Source organism: Rhinoderma darwinii, chromosome 9, assembly GCF_050947455.1.
Source record: "Rhinoderma darwinii isolate aRhiDar2 chromosome 9, aRhiDar2.hap1, whole genome shotgun sequence".
Classification (NCBI taxonomy): Eukaryota; Metazoa; Chordata; class Amphibia; order Anura; family Rhinodermatidae; genus Rhinoderma; species Rhinoderma darwinii.
In genome coordinates this window covers 81,732,684-81,755,401 of record NC_134695.1, presented here as the reverse complement: position 1 = coordinate 81,755,401, position 22,718 = coordinate 81,732,684, and the positions used below count along the sequence as shown (strand labels likewise).

Sequence of the window (22,718 nt, the reverse complement as noted above, 5' to 3'; positions counted from 1 at the left end):
CGCGGCCATAGATCGCTGTCGCCTGCCAGCATTGCGAGTAATTAAAGTGAATGCAGCGGCTTTATGACCCGCAGGTTGCTATGATACGACAGTCACAAGAAACCAATCAAGTTTGGACTGTCGTGTCGTGGTAAATTGCAGCTCGCAACGAAGCGACATTCACGTTCATTACTTCTTAATGCTAAAAAAAAAAGCCATCAAAAACACGACACACACAGGAGGTGCATGGAAGAAAAACGCCGCCAGATGGCTGAAAAAGCGCCAAACTAACCCCTTGCTGCAATTTAACAAAATGCTACTGAGCCAAAAATAAGACAAAAGAGAAAAACCACCACAAAAACCCCGCCACGCCTGTAGTGAATTTAATATTTCCCTATGGACGCCTAGCTTACATCTGGCACAGTTCACACTGCGGTTTTTTTTCACGGATTTTGACACGGAAACCGTTTTGGAATCAATGCCAAAAACGCCCCCAAATTTCCCTCTATCTTGAAGCGGATTCCGCCTCTAAGGCCATGTTCACACAGTATTTTTTTGCGCTGATCTTGACACGGAAACTGCATTGAAATCAGCGGCAAAAAGCACCGGAAATCGCCAGTGTTTTTTTCCTGGGCAAAAAAAAAAAAGCGGCATGTCCATCCTTTTCGCAGTTCCCGGCCCTGACTTCCATTGAAATAAATGGGAGGCAGAAAAAACCTGTGGCTCTCGTTTCTGAATGTTTTCCGCAGCATTTTTTGCCTGTGGCGCTTCTATTAGCCTTAGGGTATGTTCACACGGGATACACTCAGGCGTAAACATCCCTAAAAATGGCTGAAAAATCGGAAGCAGAACGCCCCCAAACATCTGCCCATTGATTTCAATGGGAAATATGGAGTTCTGTTACGCCTCATTTTCCAATAAGGCCCTGTTCGCACTGAGTTTTTTTGCAGACAGAAAATTCTGCTTGTAAAAATCAGCTCCGTTTTTTTTTCCATGGTTTTGCACCACACGCGTTTTTTGCTGTGATTTTTTTAGGCGTCAAAAAACGGGTTTATTTCCGTCTCCCATTGATTTCAATGGAGTTTTTGAGGTGGAAAAAACATGAAGATAGGGCATGTCGCTTCTTTTTCCCGCGAGCGCTTTTTTTGCTCGCAGGAAAAATACGGCTCCACCTCCCATCTGCTTATCAATAGGAGAAAATTGAATATTGAAAATCAATAGGCGGCAATTTCAGCCTTCCGTGTGAACTAGGCCTAACTGCGCATAAAAAGAAGTGCGTGTCACTTCTCGAGACGTTTTTCTTTGACTCAATAGAAAAACAGCTCCAAAAACGGCCGTAAAAAACGTCACAAAAACCGCTAGTGGCTTAAAAAAACAGCTGAAAATCAGAGGCTGTTTTCGCTTGAAAAGCTCAGTATTTTCAGCCGTATTTTGTTAGCCGTGTCAACATTGCCTTAATGGCCGCAGACGAGAAATACTGCGAAGACTGCTGAAGAAAAGCACCGGCAGTTCAAAATCTGCTGCAAAATTCCTGAAGGAATTTTGAGGCGTTTTTTTTTTTTTGACTGACAAAACACGCTGGGAAAAACGGCACAAAAAACATGGCGGTTTATGTAAAAAAAAAAACACGTATAGAAGCGCCATCATGAGGTGATTTTTTTAGCTGTAGATGAACATGAGGCTGCATTCCCTACAGAGAACCAGTAAAGTGTCTTATACATAAGTCTTCACCTCAGGACTGAGCACACACTGGTTCTTTACCCCCTCTGCGGTTGTTCTCTGGGACTTGTAGTCCTTCAGCACCTCAGAACATTCACCTCAGCGGATCACTCACTGCCCGGATACAAGACGAAACATTGTATCAGTCACAGCCTGGTCACGTAATTCCCGCCTCCAGCACAGCCCGCCCCTACTGCCTTTAGTCACATGGGTGGTGATGTCATCCTCCTAAGCCGGGTCGCATACTGATGACGTCATCCTGGGTTCTGTCTGCAGTGTGCGTCTCAGGAGTGTGCAGAAGGTAGAACATCATGGGGAAGAAAGGGAAGAAGGAGAAGAAGGTGAAGGGGGCAGAGAAGACAGCGGCTAAGATGGAGAAGAAAGTGTCCAAGAGATCCAAAAAGGATGAGGTGAGGCCGGACGGGGGAATAAATAATCGCACCTTGTGAATGGAGCTCAATGCTGCAGCATGTAATTATACAACATGAGCCGGCTGAGGCTGTGCAGTGTGAGTGTTACTTATTGCTGAACAGCAGGAGTGGCCTGTCATATGAATATTATGTATAATATAATCTATAGATAATATAATCACCGCGTGTCTCCTCTGCCGCAGGAGGATCTGGAGACGCTGATCGCGGAATTCCAGTCACTGGACGCAAAGAAAACCCAAGTGATAGAAACGTCATGTCCGGCCCCGAGCCCACGGTAATAGACGACTGCAAACGACACAATGACAACATCTTAGATACATGGCTCAGCAGACAGTATCACACAGGATAGGATTAGATACACAGCTCAGCAGACAGTATCACTCAGGATAGGATTAGATACAGTGGCTCAGCAGACAGTATCACACATGATAGGATTAGATACAGTGGCTCAGCAGACAGTATCACACGTGATAGGATTAGATACACAGCTCCGCAGACAGTATCACACATGATAGGATTAGATACAGCAGCTCAGCAGACAGTATCACACATGATAGGATTAGATACAGCAGCTCGGCAGTATCACATGTGATATGATTAGTTATAGCAGCTCGGAATTATCACACATGATAGGATTAGATACAGCGGCTCAGCAGACAGTATCACACATGATAGGATTAGATACACAGCTCAGCAGACAGTATCACACATGATAGGATTAGATACAGAGGCTCAGCAGACAGTATCACACATGATAGGATTAGATACACAGGTCAGCAGACAGTATCACATATGATCGGATTAGATACAGCGGTCCAGCAGACTGTATCACACATGATAGGATTAGATACATAGCTCAGCAGACAGTATCACACATGATAGGATTAGATACACAGCTCAGCAGACAGTATCACACATGATAGGATTAGATACAGCGGCTCAACAGACAGTATCACACATGATAGGATTAGATACACAGCTCAGCAGACAGTATCACACATGATAGGATTAGATACAGCGGCTCAGCAGACAGTATCACACAGGATAGGATTAGATACAGCGGCTCAGCAGACAGTATCACACATGATAGGATTAGATACACAGCTCAGCAGACAGTATCACACATGATAGGATTAGATACACAGCTCAGCAGACAGTATCACACATGATAGGATTAGATACACAGCTCAGCAGACAGTATCACATATGATCGGATTAGATACACAGCTCAGCAGACAGTATCACACAGGATAGGATTAGATACAGCGGCTCAGCAGACAGTATCACACATGATAGGATTAGATACACAGCTCAGCAGACAGTATCACACATGATAGGATTAGATACACAGCTCAGCAGACAGTATCACACATGATAGGATTAGATACACAGCTCAGCAGACAGTATCACACATGATAGGATTAGATACACAGCTCAGCAGACAGTATCACATATGATCGGATTAGATACACAGCTCAGCAGACAGTATCACACAGGATAGGATTAGATACAGCGGCTCAGCAGACAGTATCACACATGATAGGATTAGATACACAGCTCAGCAGACAGTATCACACATGATAGGATTAGATACACAGCTCAGCAGACAGTATCACACATGATAGGATTAGATACACAGCTCAGCAGATAGTATCACACATGATAGGATTAGATACACAGCTCAGCAGACAGTATCACACATGATAGGATTAGACACACAGCTCAGCAGAGAGTACCACTCATGATAGGATTAGATACAGCGGCTCGGCAGTATCACATGTGTTAGGATTAGATACATCGGTATATTGGTCCCTGGAGAATATTTGGTCACATTGGACAGGTTGTGTATGTGGAGATATAATCCAGTTTCCTTCCTCCACCAGGTTGAACGCCTCCCTCACTCCACATCCTGAGAAAGATGAACTTATTCTCTTCGGAGGTGAATATTTCAATGGCCAAAAAGTAAAGTATTTCTTAATTTTTTCCATTATGTGTGTTGTATGAGGGATTAGCCTGTTGGAACTTCACTGCTGAACTACAAATCCCAGCATGCTTTACAAGTCACACTGTCTCCTGTATCTCCACATCTTGTGCCCGTGATCTAAACACATCTGCAAGACAAATCTCACCTGTCCTGATAGTTTGCTACAATGTATCAGACTGAAGTCTGACTGTTTTCCTCAGGCCCCATGAACACGTCCACATTTTTTTTCCCCTCCCGTAAATACGGGTCCGTAGTCGCCCGTATTCCACCCGTATTTACGGACCCTTTTTCTCTGCTTCTCTTTACACGTAGAGAGAGATATTTCACTGCACTAATCGGCAGCCCCTTCTCTATCCAGCTCTGATCGGCAGCCTCTTCTCTCTATCAGTGCTGGATAGAGAGAAGGGACAGCCCTATCGGACAGAGTTTCCGCAGCGGAACGTAGCGATAGAAAGAAAAAGAAGTTCATACATACCCCGGCCGTTGTTTTGGTGACGCGTCCCACTTTTGACTTCCAGTCCGACCTCTCTGGTAGGGATGCACGATGCATCGAAACTTCGATACCGTGCATCTTCAAACGGTTCGATACCGTTATTTCATGTATTTTGATACTTAGCTGTGCGGCCGCACAGCTCAGTATAGTAACACATGAATGTATGATAGCGGGGCTGCGGCTGTGTAATACAGTCATTGCCACGCTCCTGAGTCCTGATAACAAGTGAGCGGGGTCAGGATGATGCGATGCGGCCGGCGCTGCACTAATGATTGCCGGCACTGAAGATAGAACATGGCGGGCGCACTGCAAAACACCCCCATGTTCTGTCCTCAGTGCCTGAACCGCCGCTCATTAATGCAGCGCCGGCCGCATCACCTCAGGCTGACCGCGCGCGCACTTCCTGTCAGGAGCGGGGTAATGACTGTATTACACAGCCGCAGCCCCGCTCTATAACCGCGGAGATCAGAGAAACCTCTCATCTCCGCCGCTATTCCCCTGAATGCTGCGATCAAAGCGGACTGCAGCGTTCAAGAGGAAAGTGAGAAGAGGGGATGACCCTTGGATCGCATCACAGAAATCCCTGTGACATGATTGAGGGACATACCATATATGGGCAGACAGCCCAGGGTCCATTGAAGGACCCCAGGGCTGTCCTACCATATTTCCTGTTAGGGCATACTTGGGTATGTCCTAACAACTGCCTGTGTACTATCCCGTACACAGGCTAATGTACTGGCATATAGCTGATATATGGCAGTACTTTAAAGTAAAAACATAAAGTAATATTACATTTTAAAAAATACACATACACCTTTTTTTACAATAAATATTAAAATAAGTCTCAATACATAAAATATTCACATTCGGTATTGGCGCGGCCGTAATAACCTGCACAACAATTTGTTTGTGTCATTTATGATGTTCACGCTGTAAAAGAATAAAATAAAAACTTCTTCCATTTATTAATGTGAGGCGCGAGGTGTGATGATGAATTTAACCTCCAGGTGCCTCACATTAATAGTAATTAACCCCATCATGTACCTCACACATTAACCCATTATGACTGAGAAACATGATGGGGTTAATTACTATTAATGTGAGGCACCTGGAGGTTAAATTCATCATCACACCTCGCGCCTCACATCAGAAAACAGAACTTTTTTTTTTTTATTACTGTCGGCAAAGTATCGAATTGGTATCGAAATCGCAATACTACACGAAGTATCGGTATCAAAGTCAAAATTCTGGTATCGTGACATCCCTGCTCCCTGGATGACGCGGCAGGCCATGTGAGCGCTGCAGCCTGTGATTGGCTGCAGCGGTCACATGGGATGAAACTTTATCCCAGGAAGCCGGACTGGAGGAAGAAGCAGGGAGTTCTGGGTAAGTATAAACTTTTTTTTGTTTCTGGTTTTTGAAGGAAACATTAGAAATCTATATTGTGAGCGCCGCGCATGGTACTCACTGTCCAGGGTGCTGAAAGAGTTACTGCCGATCAGTGCAGCCCCTTCTCTCTATCCAGCACTGATCGTTTAACTCTTTCAGCACCCTGGACAGTGACTACCGCTGGACAGTGAGTACCATGCATAGCAACGCTCCCGTAATTACAGGTGCACACACGTAATCACCCGTAATTACGTGAGCCCCGTAGACTTCTATGGGCCTACCCGTGCTGTAATTACGGCCTGAAATAGGACATGTTCCATATTTTTCAACGGCCCGGGCACATTCCTGTAAGCAAACGGGAAGGTACCCGTGGCCAATAGAAGTCTATGGGACCGTAATTACGGCCGTTTTTACGTTCGTGTGCATGGAGCCTTGTCTGCTCCGGATACAATTGTAACAAACAATCAGCTGTGAGGAATATTCGTTCAGGACAGTGCGGTGAATCAGTGGCAAGTTCTTTCTGGAGTCCTGTAATAGAAAATCACTTTGTTTCTGTTCACATCGTCGTCCTGGTTTTCCGTTTATAACCAGGACGTGGTGCCCGATCCTTAATACGACAGAAAGCATCGGTGCCCGATCCACCCCATGGACTTATAATAGGTTCCGTCCTGGTGTCATGTCCTTACTTTACATTTATAAGAAATGACGGACAGTTCTCAAGTGACAGAATCTGTGTATAGAAATCTCAGGCTGGGGCCATTATCAGAGTGCTTCAGTCCCAGGGGATAGATTCTCATGATGATGACGACACGTGGCTTATCAACAGCTGGAGTAGAGTTTGTTGCAGCATGGCAGATATGTCCTAAAAATCCTGCGGCTTTGACTTTAAAGGGTAACTAAACATTCAACAAACTTCTGACATGTCATTCGTCCGCATCTGGTGCTGGATTATCAGGCAGTTCTGTGGTGGGACTGAGTGCTGGATTATTGGATGCTGGATTAAAGGAATTTTACTGTATAGTAAGGGTCCCCTTTATTAGGCATAATAGGGAGCGACTTATTCGGCTGGCAGTCATTGATTGTGTATGATCACCTGTAGTTAATTACGTCCAGAATTGAAATACTAAAGAACCGCTCTCCTTGATTTCTGGGGAATGGGCCCAACCTGATGTTTGCAATGGAGGAGCTGCTATTCTTTCTATAGAGCTGCAGACCATAATGAAGCATGCTGGGATGTCCCGGTGTAATGGATGGACGAGTATCCGATATTAACCCCCTTAATGACCGGGCCTGAAAAGACCTCAATGACCAGCTAAATTTTTCTGTTTTTGCGTTTCAGCAGCCATAACTTTTTTATTTTTTCATTGACGTGGCTGTATGAGGCCTTGTTTTATGCGAGAGAAATAGTATTTTATTTTTCCCACAGTTTGGGGGTAAAAAAAATTTTTTTTTACGCCGTGAATATAGGAAAAAACGATTCTCGGAATAGTTTTTTTGTTTCTTTTTTTATCCCGTTCACGTTTCACACTAAATAACCCATTAGATTAATTCTTCTGGTTATTACGGTCGTGTAGATACCTAATATGTGTAGGTTTTTTGTTTTTATTTAGTGTAGGGGCAATAAAATGTATTTAATGCAAAATAAAGACTCTTTTTGGCACTTTTTTTATTTATTTATTTGTTTTGTTACTTTTTTTTTTTTTAATCCCATCAAGGGATAACTTTATTTTTTACTTGTAATGTATTAGCATACTTCTGTACGCTAATACATTACACTGTGTCACTATGACACAGGCTGCTGATCGGGCAGCACATAGTGTGCCCGAACAGCAGGCACACAGAACAGACAGCCCTGGGGTCCTTTGTAGGTCCCCAGGGCTGACTGCAGAGGGATTCCCCATTGTTTGATCGCATCACTGGAATCCCGGTGATGCGATCAAAGAGGGGAATTCCCTTTGATTATGCCGCGGTCACGGACCGCGGTAATCAAAGGGTTACACAGCTGGGGTCCGAATGTTTGCCGACACCAGCCGTGTTCAGGGGGCTGCTCTAAGATCAGGAGCTGTTCGTAACAGCTCCTGCTTAGAGGATGAGCGCTCACACGAGTGCTCATCAACCTGATCTACAGCGACGCCAAAAGACGTCTCTGTAGATTAAGCACCTGCACCGCCTGATGTCAAAAGACAGTGGGTGGTCGGGAAGGAGTTAAAGGGAACGTGTCGCTAGAAAAAAAAATATATATATATTTTTTTAAGTTAAACTGTTAGTATATAAGTGATTACACATTGTTCTAATTTTTTTAATTTTTTTCACAAGTCAGGAAATATTATAAATTAGATTCTAATTTATAACATTTCCATGTGCTGGTCACTAGAGGGAGCAGTTCACAAAATTGCAGCATTGGCATGTGGTAAAGCAACCTGATTGCTTTATTCTTCAAAATTGGAGAAGAGACACACGCTCTAGTGTCCTCACACAATCCCCCCTCCCTTATCCTGGCTAGTGCCAGGAGAAAGGAGGGGGTTGAATGTTCAAACCTCCTACACTGTGTGCCGCCATCTTTTTGAGCGAATGCACAGTGTAGGAGGATTAGATACAGTGGTAATCAGACAGTATAACACAAACATACACACACATCACATACACAAACATAACTTACCTGCTCCTGCCACTGCCTCCGCTCCTAGTCCTTGCTTCTGAACATGTGGCTTCCGGTCCACATGAAAATGGCGCCGGATTTCGCTCTGCCGAAGACCTTCCTTTTGGTCTGTGTGGGAGTGGCGCATGCGGCGTTCCCACACAGACAGCGTACGCTATAGTGAATGGAACGGCTCCCGTTCGCATTCTGTATGGGGTTGTATGTGCCGTATTCCATCTCTGTATGTGTCGTTAATAGACCCATACAGAGATGGAAAAAAAAATGGCAGCCCCCATAGAGAAGTAAGAGAGAAAAAAGTACAACACAAGAACACAAATAAATAAAATTTATTTTAATGACATACTAAAAGCAATAACATATAAAGAACATTTTTTCTTGACACCTTCCTTTTAAATAATCCTTTACTCGCCAGACAAGGCTGAATGTGAAGCTGGGTTCACACGACCTATTTTCAGGCGTAAACGAGGCGTATTATGCCTCGTTTTACGCCTGAAAATAGGGCTACAATACGTCGGCAAACATCTGCCCATTCATTTGAATGGGTTTGCCGACGTATTGTGCAGACGCCCTGTTATTTACGCGTCGTCGTTTGACAGCTGTCAAACGACGACGCGTAAATTGACTGCCTCGGCAAAGAAGTGCAGGACACTTATATACATTATATGCAGGACACTTCTTTGCCACGTAATTTGAGCCGTTCTTCATTGAACTCAATGAAGAGCAGCTCAAGATATACGAGCGTCACAGACGCCTCGTATATTACGAGGAGGAGCATTTACGGCTGAAACGACGCAGCTGTTTTCTTCTGAAAACACGCTGTTATTTCAGCCGTAAAAGCCAGCTAGCGTGTGAACATACCCTAATACATTTCATTGCACTGTTTTTGTAATATCAGTGTGGTGGCCACCAGGTGGCGATCTGCTCACAGCTGTTTATGGCTTCTATGGACCTGCGTGGTAACACGGTGCAGCTCGCCCTCTAGTGGTTGTTACATTTCTATTTCTTTCTACCCCAATGTTAAAGAGGCTCTGTCACCAGATTTTGCAACCCCTATCTGCTATTGCATGTGATCGGCGCTGCAATGTAGATTACAGTAACGTTTTTATTTTTAAAAAACGAGCATTTTTGGCCAAGTTATGACCATTTTCGTATTTATGCAAATGAGGCTTGCAAAAGTACATCTGGGCGTGTTGAAAAGTAAAAGTACAACTGGGCGTGTATTATGTGCGTACATCGGGGCGTGTTTACTACTTTTACTAGCTGGGCGTTCTGACGAGAAGTATCATCCACTTCTCTTCACAACGCCCAGCTTCTGGAAGTGCAGATCTGTGACGTCACTCACAGGTCCTGCATCGTGTCGGCACCAGAGGCTACAGATGATTCTGCAGCAGCATCGGCGTTTGCAGGTAAGTCGATGTAGCTACTTACCTGCAAATGCTGATGCTGCTGCAGAATCATCTGTAGCCTCTGGTGCCGACACGATGCAGGACCTGTGAGTGACGTCACAGTGCTGCACTGCCAGAAGCTGGGCGTTGTGAAGAGAAGTGGATGATACTTCTATACACAACGCCCAGCTAGTAAAAGTAGTAAACACGCCCCGATGTACGCACATAATACACGCCCAGTTGTACTTTTACTTTTCAACACGCCCAGTTGTACTTTTGCAAGCCTAATTTGCATAAATACGAAAATGGTCATAACTTGGCCAAAAATGCTCGTTTTTTAAAAATAAAAACGTTACTGTAATCTACATTGCAGCGCCGATCACAGGCAATAGCAGATAGGGGTTGCAAAATCTGGTGACAGAGCCTCTTTAAGGTTGGACCCGGCTGTAGACACAGATTTCATCAGATAAATGTTCCAGTATTTGGACTGTCATTCTCTTTAGTATCGGGGTCTAGAAGAACAGAATATTCAGATTTTTGATCATTTGTGTCTGTCGTCGTCTATAATTATTCAATCTTTTTTGTCTTTTCAGACCTTTCTATACAATGAGCTGTATATCTATAATATCAAGAAGAACAGCTGGAGTAAAGTGGACGTCCCAAACCCGCCCCCCCGGCGCTGCGCTCATCAGGTAAAGTGCCCCCCTTCTACTCCACTGCGCCCCGAGAGCAAGTGAATATCTTTAGTACTGCAGATCACACTGGGACTTGTAGTTCCACCCTTAGTAATCTGCCATAAACCACTTACCGGAGCGGTCAGACTGTGGAGCGGGTGGTCGCTCGCCGGCCGCCTGTTCTGTTGATGAGCGTCCGACTGTTTTGTGCCTTTTGCTTCGCGTCACGCTCTGAGAAATGATCAGGTTGTGGCGTCCCTTTATTTATCTGGTCCGGTTTTATATTATAAATCTGTACACACTTTAAAGGGTTAAATTATACCCTCCCCCTCCTCGCGTTCAGGAGGTACCACTCTACATTCTCTTGGGGTATTGATTACTCACATAAAAGTCGCGGTTACCGGATCCTGGTGACTCCCCTCCTCTTACCTCGGCGGTTGTATGGGCCGGGTCCATTTATACACCCAGCGGCTAATAGACTCACATGGAGGTGGGGGGAGGGGTGGAATAGACCAATACACAGAGGAGGGGGCAATAAGTCATATCTTCCTTCTTCTATAATATTCATCCTAATGGTTGCGAGTTCGTTGGAGCTGATGACGGTAACGTGCGACGAAAAGGAGATGATTGAGTAGTTATATGGACCTCGCATTTCATTCCAACATACTTTGTGTCTCAATTGCTACTTTTCAATACCTCTGCTTGCTGTCTGTGAACAGAAACATTGTATACATCCAGATCCTAAAAACTCCTCCTGACCTAATACTGCTGAGGGTTTGTTCCAATTGAGATTTGTGCTGCTGATGTGTTCAACGCACAGAGGACTGAAGGTTGTTTCTGTTCATTGACACCAAGCAGAGATCTTGAAATGGTGAAGAAGTGAAACCCAAAGTCTGTTCTAGAGTGATTTCGTTTTCTTTACATAGGACTGACTGTTGTCTGTGATTTGGAAATCTTGGACTAATCCTTCCGCACCATTTTGCATAGTTTCATCTTAGACCGAAATATGGCAGCGGTCGGGGAATGTCCCGGATTGGTCGCTATTTATAAATGAATTCTTTGAAATACATTGTTGCAAAATTCAGAATGTTACATTGTCCTGCCTTCGTATTCGCCTTCGTATTCGCCATTTTGTTCGCTTGCTACAATGAGCTTTACGTATGAATTTTTATTTGCCGTCAGATTTTATGACTTTCGATCCTTACTCGGCCTCCGGGCAGATCACAGATGTCTGCGCTGTTATTCGGCTGCGGCAGCTCATCGGTTAATGATGATCTGGCGCCCGATGATACGGTAATACTAGGGTAGGGATTCTGGCATGGCGCCGGGGTTTCCATCCTCCCCCTGTCACAGTGAGGAGGGCGCTGCACGCCTAATGAGTGGGTGTCCCGAATACAAATCAGAGAGAGGAGATGTGGGCGTCCATGGCGATGACAGGCGAAGCACAGAAGCTTCTTCACCGCCGTCTTAAAGAGCCCACGCCTGTGAAAAGTATCAAATCTCCGCACCTTCCCTCTGCGGCCGGCACGTTTTTCGGATACAATATATTTTAGTGATTTATGTTTTATACTTAATATTTACCAGGAAACTATTCTAGATCCAATTGCAAAGCCATATCTATAAGTCCTAAGACTCCGGTAATATGGCGGCAATTGTCACATGACATAAGCAGCCACAGGAACACGTAATTTGTTATCGGCACTTTTTTACATTGTTCACTACGTCCCTGGTGCCATAATATCACAGTCTCTTCCGTTCTGTGCACCTTTTTTTTGTCGCACCACAAACCCTTTTGTTCTATCAAAATGGGAAAAACGGGACGTGGGATTTTGGGAGGTGAAGCAAGAAAAGACAAAGTAACGGCGAAACTGCATTTACATAAAAAAAGTCGCCATGTGGACGTATACCTGACTGTTCTCTGTCTAGCGGCATCTCGTGTAATTCAAGGGAAAACTGACCTGGTCGTCACACTGGTGAAATCGCAGTAAAAAGGACCCATAAAAAGAGAACATGTGATACTGCACAAGTCCTGCAGGTGGCGCCCTTGCTGCACAGTCCTGGCTATTGCTGACATTGCAGGTGCGGGAGGGATGTAGAGGTGTTCATGTCAGTCCTGTACAGCTCTGCTCAATCCATAAACCGCTCCAACACTTAGGCCCTGTTCACACTGAGTTATTAGGCGCTGTTTTTGACATGGAAACTGCATCGGAAACCGCGCAAAAAAACTGCCAAAAACGCCTCCTCGCGGGAAAAAGAAGCGCCATTTTCCTTTCTGCAGGCACTCCGGTCTCTGACCTCCCATTGACATCAATGGGAGGCAGAGAAAGCGGATTTTGTGGCTTTTTTTGCCCACGGCGATTAATGGCCACGGCCGAAAAATACCGCAAAAAAAGAGTGCAGGCAGGTCAAAAATCTGCCACAAAATTCCTGAAGGAATTTTGAGGCAGATTTTTCTGCCTGCAAAAAACTCAGTGTGAACAGAGCCTGAGGTTATATGAGATTTCCAAATTTTTTTTTGTAACTGGAATATTCAGTTGGACCAAAGAAAATAAAACCAATGTGACCGATCGCTGATCTTCATGTCTGCAATAAGAGAAGCTTTGGAAAATGCTGCAGATTTATTCTTTTTTTGCCCCTCTTTATTAGGCAGAGGGTCAGCGTTGGTCCCGTCAAGGTGTCTGAATAATGGCGGATTTGCCTGACACTTTGTATCCATCGCTGCTCATGTACCTGATCATGTAACACAATGTATCGTCCTCCCCACCCCCGTCATCCAGTGTCTTGCTCTCTTGGCAGGCGGTGGCGGTTCCTCAGGCCGGGGGGCAGCTGTGGCTCTTCGGAGGGGAGTTTGCGTCTCCTGATGGGGAGCAGTTTTACCACTACAAGGACCTGTGGGTGCTTCACCTCAATAATAAAACCTGGGAGCAGATCAAGTAAGATACGAGCGTCCCCCACTAATACTGTATATCCTGCAGACGCTCATTGTCCACCCCGACCCCCCCCCCCCCAGCCATAGGCGCAATGTAGAAATAACCTATAGCTCGTAGTATCACTACTCCCATCCGGCTCACCTTCCTTCTGACACATCCATATACGCAGTCCTTGCTTTGTCCTCTTCAGTCGAGTTGTTAAAAATTACTTTCAGCTGAGTGACAACCAATATGGCCACCATTACAGCTCCCTCAAGGGTTGTCACCCAGCTTTCCCAGAATTCTGAACGGCATAAATGCTGAGTTATTCGTCAATCCATCTCCCCCTCCCTTGTAGATGCAGATTTACTCCTCAGACATCGTGACCAGCTGAAAGACCACCCCTAGTGGGAGCTGTAATGGCCGCCCATTAGTTGTCACCCAGCTTTCCCAGGAACGGTTGAACAGAATTTATTGTCTCCTGAGCAGATCTCCAGGAGGACCGTCGGGAAGAAGCGGCCATCGCATGGTGTATACGAAGAGGCAGCTGATCGTCTTTGGAGGATTTCATGAGAGCGCAAGGTGAGAGGCCAATGCCGCGCCCATCCTCCGACCCCCCCCCTGCCCTGCGTGACATAGACAAGGTACCGGCGACCTGTCTGGAGATGAGTTCACCGCTCAGAATTCTCCATACTGCCTGCGGCTCTTCATCTGTTGCGAAACTACAACTCCCAGCATTGCCTGATAGCCGTACAGCTTTTCGTGGCGTGATGAGAGTTGTAGTTTCACATTGGCTGGAGCCACTTGGTTTAGAGCTCTAATAAATCCCCGGCCTCCCCTCCGCCGCGTGTCTTCTGTCTGCCTCTTCTTGATGACTGTTAAGAAGCTTATTGTATAATGAGAAGTTCTGCAGCTTTCCGATTCCTCACCGTTTTCTAGATCTCTGCTTGCTGTCAGTGAATGTAAACCAAGAACCTGTGACCCTGACCTCACACTTCTCACTTTTATTGACACTTCCCCGTTTGTTAATCTTTCTCTTTTAGGGATTACATTTATTATAACGATGTATTCGCCTTTAATCTGGACTCCTTCACGTGGGCCAAGATCTCGCCGACCGGGACCGGCCCCTCCGCGCGGTCAGGATGTCAGCTGACCACCACCCAGGATGGAAGCATTGTTATCTATGGAGGATATTCTAAGCAGGTGAGACGTTCTCCATATCACTGTGGGATCAGACCCTAAAGGGGGGCACTGACCCTAAAATCAGGAGCTTCTATCCATCTGAGATCAGTCCCACAGGGATGGAAATGTTCCTACAGCTTCAGTCACTCTCCTGAAATGGCTGATAACACAGAACAATTGCCTGTATCCAGCTGGATGAAGGGATTGTTGGTTCATGTCCCTTTATAAAATATAAACTCCGGCCACCGCTCCGTCCTGAATACTCGGATGACGTCTGATTTGTTCTCCGTAGAGAGTGAAGAAGGACGTGGACAAAGGGACGGTGCACACAGACATGTTCCTGCTGAGGATGGAGGGAGCAGGTGAGTCGTCTTTCATGTCCCCCCTCTGTTCCGTTCTATGTTTTCTGGGTCACCTGCGGGGTAATAGATGCCCGGTGACAAACTCTTTTGTGTCCATAAAGCTCCCGCCGGTCTCACACACATTGAATAGCGCAGATCTGCATTATTATGTGGAGCTTCGTGCCCCATTCCCTCTCTTCTACTGCTCTACCTGTGTGTCAGTCTTCACTGCAGGTCGGTCATTCTGTTCATGAACCAGGAGGATCAGGATGAACAGTGTGCATGGAATTGTGACTATAAGGCCGGATTCACACGCACTGCTCCTTGTGACCGCCCCGTATGATGCGCGGCTGCGTGATTTTCGCGCAGCCGTCATCATTATGACACTCCGTTTGGATGTTTGTAAACAGAAAAGCACGTGGTGCTTTTCTGTGTACATTCAGAGTTTGACAGCTGTTGCGCGAATCACGCTTCAATGACTTCAATGGGTGTGTGATGCGCGAAATACACACAAAGAACGGACATGTCGTGAGTTTTTCGCAGCGGACTCACGTTGCGCAAAAATCACGCACTGTGCACGGCCCCATTGACTAATATAGGTCCGTGCGACACGCGTTAAAATCACGCGTGTTGCACGGACGTATAGCCCGTTCGTCTGTATAAGCCTTAAATGGTGAGATTAACACATGATTATCACCGGACACTTAAATGTCACATGTCTGCATTAAAAGAAGTGCGATCCGGTGATCTGCGTCCACATCTCTGTCCTTTACACAACCTGAAGATCTGTCATGTATAATGTAGAATTCTTTTGTGTGTCTCTGCCCCTCACCCACAGCAAGTGCGGCTGTCTCGTATCTGCGGTGGGCCGGCGCTGCCTTCACCCAGCCCACACAGCGCCAATCAGCTGGTAAATAGTTTGATGCCAGGATTACTAACTAGTAATTACAGGCCGGCTGCAACATGCTGTAACTTGGCAGACAATAAGTGAGGAGAGTCCCGGGGGGCTGCGGGGGTATAATATCAGTGTGTGGCTCATTATTATGCTACATGCTCCGCGTGCAGCTCCCCATATACAAATTATAACCGGGGGATGGTAAACCGCTGACCTGCGACATTAAGAAACTTTATTCTCAAACTCTGCGCATTTTAAAGGAAATACCGGTCGTCTGGGACGTGAACCTCCTACATCCGGGGTAACAGTTACAATATTATAAGTGCACCCCAAATATTAAAAGGGTTTTGTGTACATAAAGCTTATTGTCTAATGGAAAGTTCTAAACTTTGTATCACTGTTTCAATTCCTCATGTTTTTGTTTTTTTAAGATTTCTGCTCGCTGTCAGCGAATGTGATACATTCAGAGTCTGAAAACATGTCCTGTTCACACAACTGAAAGTTTGTTACAATTGTATCCGGTCTACACAATCCTGTGAGTTAATCAGCCTGGACTCCAGGTTGATACATTGTAACAAACTATCAGGTCAGGAGAGAGATTTGTGCTGCCGATGTGTTCATCTCACAGATCATTGTCTAGACTGATACGTTGCAGTAACTCTGCCGGATTGTCCCGTATATGAGAGTAAATCCGGTCTGACATCTCTGGTTCTGCAATGAGGATGTTAGTAGTGCCAGCTGTGGCCTCCAGGGGGCGCTGCCTGCGTGATGGTAAAGAATAATCATAGATTCAATCGGACTGTTGCATCAACCAGCTGATCCGCCCTCGTCTGAATAAACACATATCCGCGGGGCCCGCAGACGATACCGGGAGCATATGGAGGGACCCGGGTGATTAACCTTCACAGTGCACGCCGGCGTCTCCGAAAAAAAAAGAAGCTTCAAAGACGCAACAATATTATTACTGGAGCTGACGGGGAAAGGACCCGACTGAGCATGGCCCCCCCCCCCCCCCCCCCATGGCTGGAATAAAAGGCAGTTTTATCTGCTTCTGGAAAAGCTGGATGACAAGCAATATGGCCACCGTTACAATCTGCAAAAGTAGTCACCCAGCTTTCCTAGAGCCCCTTGCTGCTGCTTACCATAGCAAATTGGCCCTGTTCACACACAGGTTTTCGCCACGGAAACCGTGTAAAAAAAACGTTCAAAATCAGGTGGTTCTTTTTTTTTCCCGTGCGGGGAAAAAAAACCGCTTGCGGGAAATAGAAGCGACATGCCCTTTCTTCGGGCGTTTCCGTCTCTGACCTCCCATTGACCTTATTGGAAGGCAGAGAAATCGTTTCTCGCTGCGTTTTTTGCCGGCGGCGCTCAATGGCCGCGGCTGAAGAACGCGGCAAATACGGTCCATGCAGGTCAAAATATTTCTAAATTTTTCTGCCTGCAAAAAACTGTGTGAACAGGGCCAGTCCGGAGTGCAGGAAAGTTGTCACCTCCCCTGAGGACGCTGTGATGGCGGCCATATTGTCGCCCAGCGTATCCGGAAACCGACAACAAAGAAATGTGCTGAGCAGAAAACCGAACCATGTTGCCTATAGGTCTGTGGGAAACCCCTCACCATGAAACTACAAGACCCATCATCCTCCATGACCGCTGCTCCGTTTTCGCTGTAGTCGGTCTTTTCGGCTGATTTTTCCCTTTTCCTCGTTTTCCAGATAAATGGACGTGGAGTCGGCTGAACCCCTCCGGCACGAAGCCCACCCTCAGGACCGGCTTCTCCATGGCTGCGGCTCCCAACAACCGCAGCGTTCTCTTTGGAGGAGTCTGTGACGAGGAAGAGGAGGAGAGCATCGAAAGCGACTTCTTCAACGATCTTTACTTCTATGACCAGGGGAAGAATCGATGGTTCACAGCTCAGATCAGGGTAATGTCTCATGTTCTCTCCAGAATCCTGCTGCATTGCATTCCGGGAAATACAGTTCTTTTCCCAACATTAGAGCCAACCACGCTCTGTACAGACAGCAGGGGGCGACATTGAGATGTGAAGTGGTGCAGCCTGAGAGCTAGCAGGAAGTCAGCAGAAGTTTGAATACAGCTTTGGATGTGAATGCGCTGATGGAAAGCTGTTACGTTGAATTAAAAATGCCTCTTTATGTGCAAGATCTCTGCTTGCTGTCAGTGAATGGGGGACATCCTTGTTTACTTCCAGTTTCTGAGAACCTGTTCGGACCTAATACTTCTTGCAGCTGAGGGTTTGTTACAATGTATCCAGTCTAGACAATCCTCTGTGAGATAGAGACTGGACTCCAGGCCGAAACTTTTTACCTGTGCTAATACATTGTAACAAACTCAGGACAGGAGAGAGATTTTCATCTCATAAAACTGGAAAATTCCTTTTAATGACTTTACCTCTGACCTTTCTCCAATCCAGGGGCATAAATCAGATCGGAAGAAGAAGCGGCGCGGAGATAAAACTACGGAGGCGGAAGCATTAGATGAAAAAGAGGCCGGAGGTCTGAGTCCTGCGGAGCCCATAGAGGTCATAAAGGAAATAGTGGCTGAAGACGGGACAGTGATGACCATCAAACAGGTGATCTCCAGCCAAGCCGCTCCAGCCAGCGATGAGGAGGAAGACGAGGAGGAAGATGAGGACAAGGCGGAAGCTGCCGGACCGCAGGTGGAGCCCTGCCCGAGATCCAGCTCCCTGACTGCCGCCAAGCAGGGCGTCCTGTACGTGTACGGGGGGATGTTCGAAGTCGCCGACCGACAGTTCACTCTTAATGACCTTTACAGCCTCGATCTACACAAGATGGAAGAATGGAAAGTGCTGGTGGAGATGGATCCAAGTAAGTGTCAGGGCGACCGCCATCTTTATAAGAGGTCAAGGTAATTCCCATAGATGTGTGACCGAAACGGGGCGAATGTAGCAAATTGTCTTAGACTATATTCCAATTCCGAACCACTTCCAAGAGCTCTGATTGCTGTCAGTCATTGGAGACAGACATTCAGAGGCTGAATACCCATCCTTCCCTAGTCCTGCTCACACAGCTGAGGAATCGGAGCTATCTCTTCTGAGCCCTGCATCTATATGAGGTTTAGGTCAGGATGGATTTCAGTCTCTGACTCTTTCCATTCAATAAAAGCGAGCAGAGATCTTGAAATGGTCAGGTAATGAAACATAAAGTCTATTGGGAAGTTGCAAAGTGTTTCCGAACAGATTAGCTGCTTGATCTGTTTCCTATTGTAGCCGGGATCTCCCCTGATAAGATCACTTGTTCTGCCCCTGTGGATCTCCAGAACCAGGAAAGCTGTGGACTACCAGGACATGCTGGGACTTGTAGTTCCCCACAACTGGAGAGTGAAAGGCAACATAATAACTATTGTGATGTCTATTGTCGTTTTGTTTGGTGCAGAGACACAAGAATGGCTGGAAGAATCTGACTCCGAGGATGAGGAGGAAGGTGCTGAGGGAGGGGAGGAGGAGGAGGAGGAGGATGATGATGATGATGATGATGATGAAGAAGAGGAGGGCAAGGAGGACAGTGGTAAGTGCAGTAATACGCCGGCTGGCAGGTGACTTGTGACCTTCAGTAGACTTTGGCTGACAATCACTGTCCCTTTCCTATTCCCAGAAGTAGCACAGCACCCCCCGCTGGAGCCCCATGAGAAGTACTCCGATTATTTTCCCCGCACAGAACAATACTGGATTCAGTTCGCTCGAGCGAGCATGGGCCCTGACGCCAAAGAGAAAAAAGTCCTTAAAGTGGTGCACGCCATGGCGTCGACTTTTTACAAGTGTAATGATAAATAGGAGCAAGAACATTGAAGTGGAGTCCAGTGCGCAGGAGTCCGGCCGAGCGTCGGGGTGACGGTCCCAGCGGCTCAGTCTACGTGTCTGATCTTCATATAAACGAGCGCAGGCTGAGGTGTATGCGGCTCTATACACGGCCGCGCTTAAAGGAGCCATCCATGTTTTTACGTATTTGGCCTCATGCGCACAACCGTGGTCTTCACCGATCCCTTCTGGGGCCGCAAATCCGTGTGATAAAAACTCATGACGAATCATTTTCCGATCCAAATTTGCAAACTGGTGAAATCAAATTTCTTTATTTTTATTTTTTGCGGATCCGTGAATCCTGATCCAGGTATTTTGCGGACAAATGGACCGCAACGGATCACAAAACTGCTGTCGTGTGCGCTGGGCCTTCAATAATACAGTGAAATTCTGTTAATCCGCATCTGATAATCCAGAAAGTCCATTAATCCAGCCCTTGTTTTGGAGTTGCAGCAAAACGCAGGGAATTTCATAACCTTTTCTATGACCTCCCAGTAATCCAGAATATCTGATAATCCAGTTTCTGATGCCGGATTAACGGAATTTTACAGTAATCGTTCTTATAACACATAGATTGGGTCTTCATGACGTGGATTTATAGCGTTGGTGACGGCGGGGGTGGGATTGTTCTTCTGCCCCCTCTCCGGTGATGTGTAATGCAGCGACTAATGGGGGGCACACAGGGGAAACAGCTGCCGGCAGCCTGACTGATGCAACATGACATAAGCAACGCTCGTCTCTCCCCGCGGACCGCTTCTCTCTGTATCCCTGACTTCTCGCTGTTATGCCAACCGCCCTGGGTTTAACCCTTTCAGCCCTTCTCCCAGAAGTGACCGTTTACGATTTGCAACAAATATTGAAATTCCGTTTCTGTTTCCCCTTTTGATGTGAAATTTTTTATTTTTTTTTTGCCCCAGAGGGATTAATAAATGACATCAATTTTACTGTAACTTTCAGCCGCCATGTAGCCGGAGTCCACGCGCCCCCCCCCCATACTTCTTGTCCCCACCCTGACCCATCCCCCTCACTCTTGTTTACAGATTTGGATCTTTATCGTTACGAGATTTTTTTTACTGGGAAGGACGTTGGGGGAATATATTAAACATGTTACGTTGCCGTGATTTGCGCAATATTTACTAAGAGCTGCACATCTTTGGCTGTCCGTACGACAAAAATCCAAAAATACGGTTTCGATTTGCGCCATAACTCGTGCCAGCTTCTGGCGTAAATTATAATAAATATGTCGTTCTGCTGGCCCGTCTTCTCCCACGAAACCCCACAACCTTTTCCCACCAATTTCGTAAAGTGGAAAGAAAAGTAAATAGCCACAAATTTTACAGCAACTAAGGAGTGCGCCAAACTTTACAACTGGTTTACGCCATAAAATTGGCATAAACCTTTTTAATATATTTTCGCCATTGAATATATTATTTTTTCTGAGTCATGGAGCGAATCCTTCATATTGTTCCCAGCAAGTGTTTCCCTTACAGGACAATCCGTATTTGTTAAAGGGCCGGTGTGCACTTTTCTGTAAATAAAGCTTAATCATTGTGTAATATAAAGTTAAAGAACTGTCATATATACATTTCTGCTTCAATTCCTTATCCTCTTCGAGATCTCCACTTGCTGCCAGTAAATGGAAAATACTTCTACTCACAGCTGAGCGTTTGTTACAATTGCATCTAGTCTAGACAATCCTCAGGGGGCTAAATGTGGCATCAGCACAAATATCTCTGTCCTGATAGTTTGCTACACTGTATCCGTGTAGTGTCTAGACTAAACGCAACTGTAACAAAACCTCAGCTGTAAGACGTATTATGTATTCTTCAGCCTTTGGATGTAAACGAACGTTTCTATTCACTGACAGCAAGCATTATACAATTATTAATCTTTATGACCAGAAAACTCGACAACCTTTAAACACACCATGATTTTAGTGATAACCTAAAGTGGTTGTGCAATATTACAAAAATGTAGCTTCTATAAACAGCGCCACATCTGTTCACAGGTTGTGTGTGGAATTTCAGCTTCGCTGTAATACCAGAGATGACCCATGGATAGGTGTGGCGCTATTTCTCGAAGAAAGCTGCTATGTTTTGATAATCTTGTACAACCACTTGAGCTCGGAGTTATCATGATGCATCCAAAAGGGTGAATGACACATTCAGCTCTGCTACATCTGTTTAATCTTTCTGGTATTATTGAGAAATAAAAATATACATGGCTCGATATCTTTTGCTGACTGTAAGTCTTTTCACGTTCCTGTGGCGGCCGTCATCAAGGCTTTTCATGAAACACTTTACTTCCAAGTGGAACCTCTGATCTACAAAGAGCCCGGAGTGATAGGGAATGTCTAGTGGATGCTGAAGAGGTCACTATTCCAAAAACCATTTCATGGTCTCTCCACACTGGATACAAGCGATCTAAAGGACCCGGTGATGTGTGAGGGCTATAAACAGTAACTGTAGTATAAGATATATAGTGTCCGCCTATGTGGGAACCAGAGCAATGTCTGCTGGGGATCAACTGCTCCCCTGAAGTGCGATATAAATTGGGCAAAAAGATCCATAATGTTACAGTATTATAGTAGTTATATCCTTGTATATAGGGAGCAGTATTATAGTAGTTATATCCTTGTATATAGGGAGCAGTATTATAGTATTTATATTCTTGTATATAGGGAGTAGTATTATAGTAGTTATATCCTTGTATATAGGGGGCAGTATTATAGTAGTTATATTCTTGTATATAGGGGCAGTATTATAGTAGTTATATTCTTGTATATAGGGGGCAGTATTATAGTAGTTATATCCTTGTATATAGGAGCAGTATTATAGTAGTTATAT

At 45.6% G+C, this 22,718-nt stretch overlaps 1 protein-coding gene across 2 annotated transcripts; it reads left to right on the top strand.

Annotated features, from left to right (window-relative positions):
- Positions 1-1,923: 1,923 nt before the first annotated feature.
- Positions 1,924-22,101, top strand: KLHDC4 (kelch domain containing 4). Of its 2 annotated transcripts, XM_075838320.1 has the most exons (12): positions 1,924-2,108; positions 2,312-2,403; positions 4,013-4,091; positions 10,633-10,731; positions 13,510-13,646; positions 14,112-14,204; positions 14,666-14,825; positions 15,097-15,166; positions 17,753-17,961; positions 18,469-18,883; positions 19,451-19,582; positions 19,670-22,101. In XM_075838320.1, exons 1-12 carry the CDS (start codon positions 2,010-2,012, stop codon positions 19,846-19,848), a joined length of 1,764 nt encoding a protein of 587 aa, XP_075694435.1. In that variant the 5' UTR covers positions 1,924-2,009; the 3' UTR covers positions 19,849-22,101. The 2 variants fall into 2 exon arrangements, with proteins under 2 accessions (XP_075694435.1, XP_075694438.1); XM_075838323.1 differs by lacking the exon at positions 1,924-2,108 and having other exon boundaries at positions 2,314-2,403; positions 4,013-4,068.
- The last annotated feature ends 617 nt before the right edge of the window (positions 22,102-22,718 follow it).

Bases quoted from the DNA above. Each gene is read 5' to 3' on its own strand.
- KLHDC4 (XM_075838320.1), top strand. From the start codon at position 2,010: ATGGGGAAGAAAGGGAAGAAGGAGAAGAAGGTGAAGGGGGCAGAGAAG. The intron at 10,732-13,509 runs GTAAAGTGCCCC...CTCTCTTGGCAG, and splicing joins CCCGGCGCTGCGCTCATCAG to GCGGTGGCGGTTCCTCAGGC. The intron at 19,583-19,669 runs GTAAGTGCAGTA...TCCTATTCCCAG, and splicing joins GGAGGGCAAGGAGGACAGTG to AAGTAGCACAGCACCCCCCG.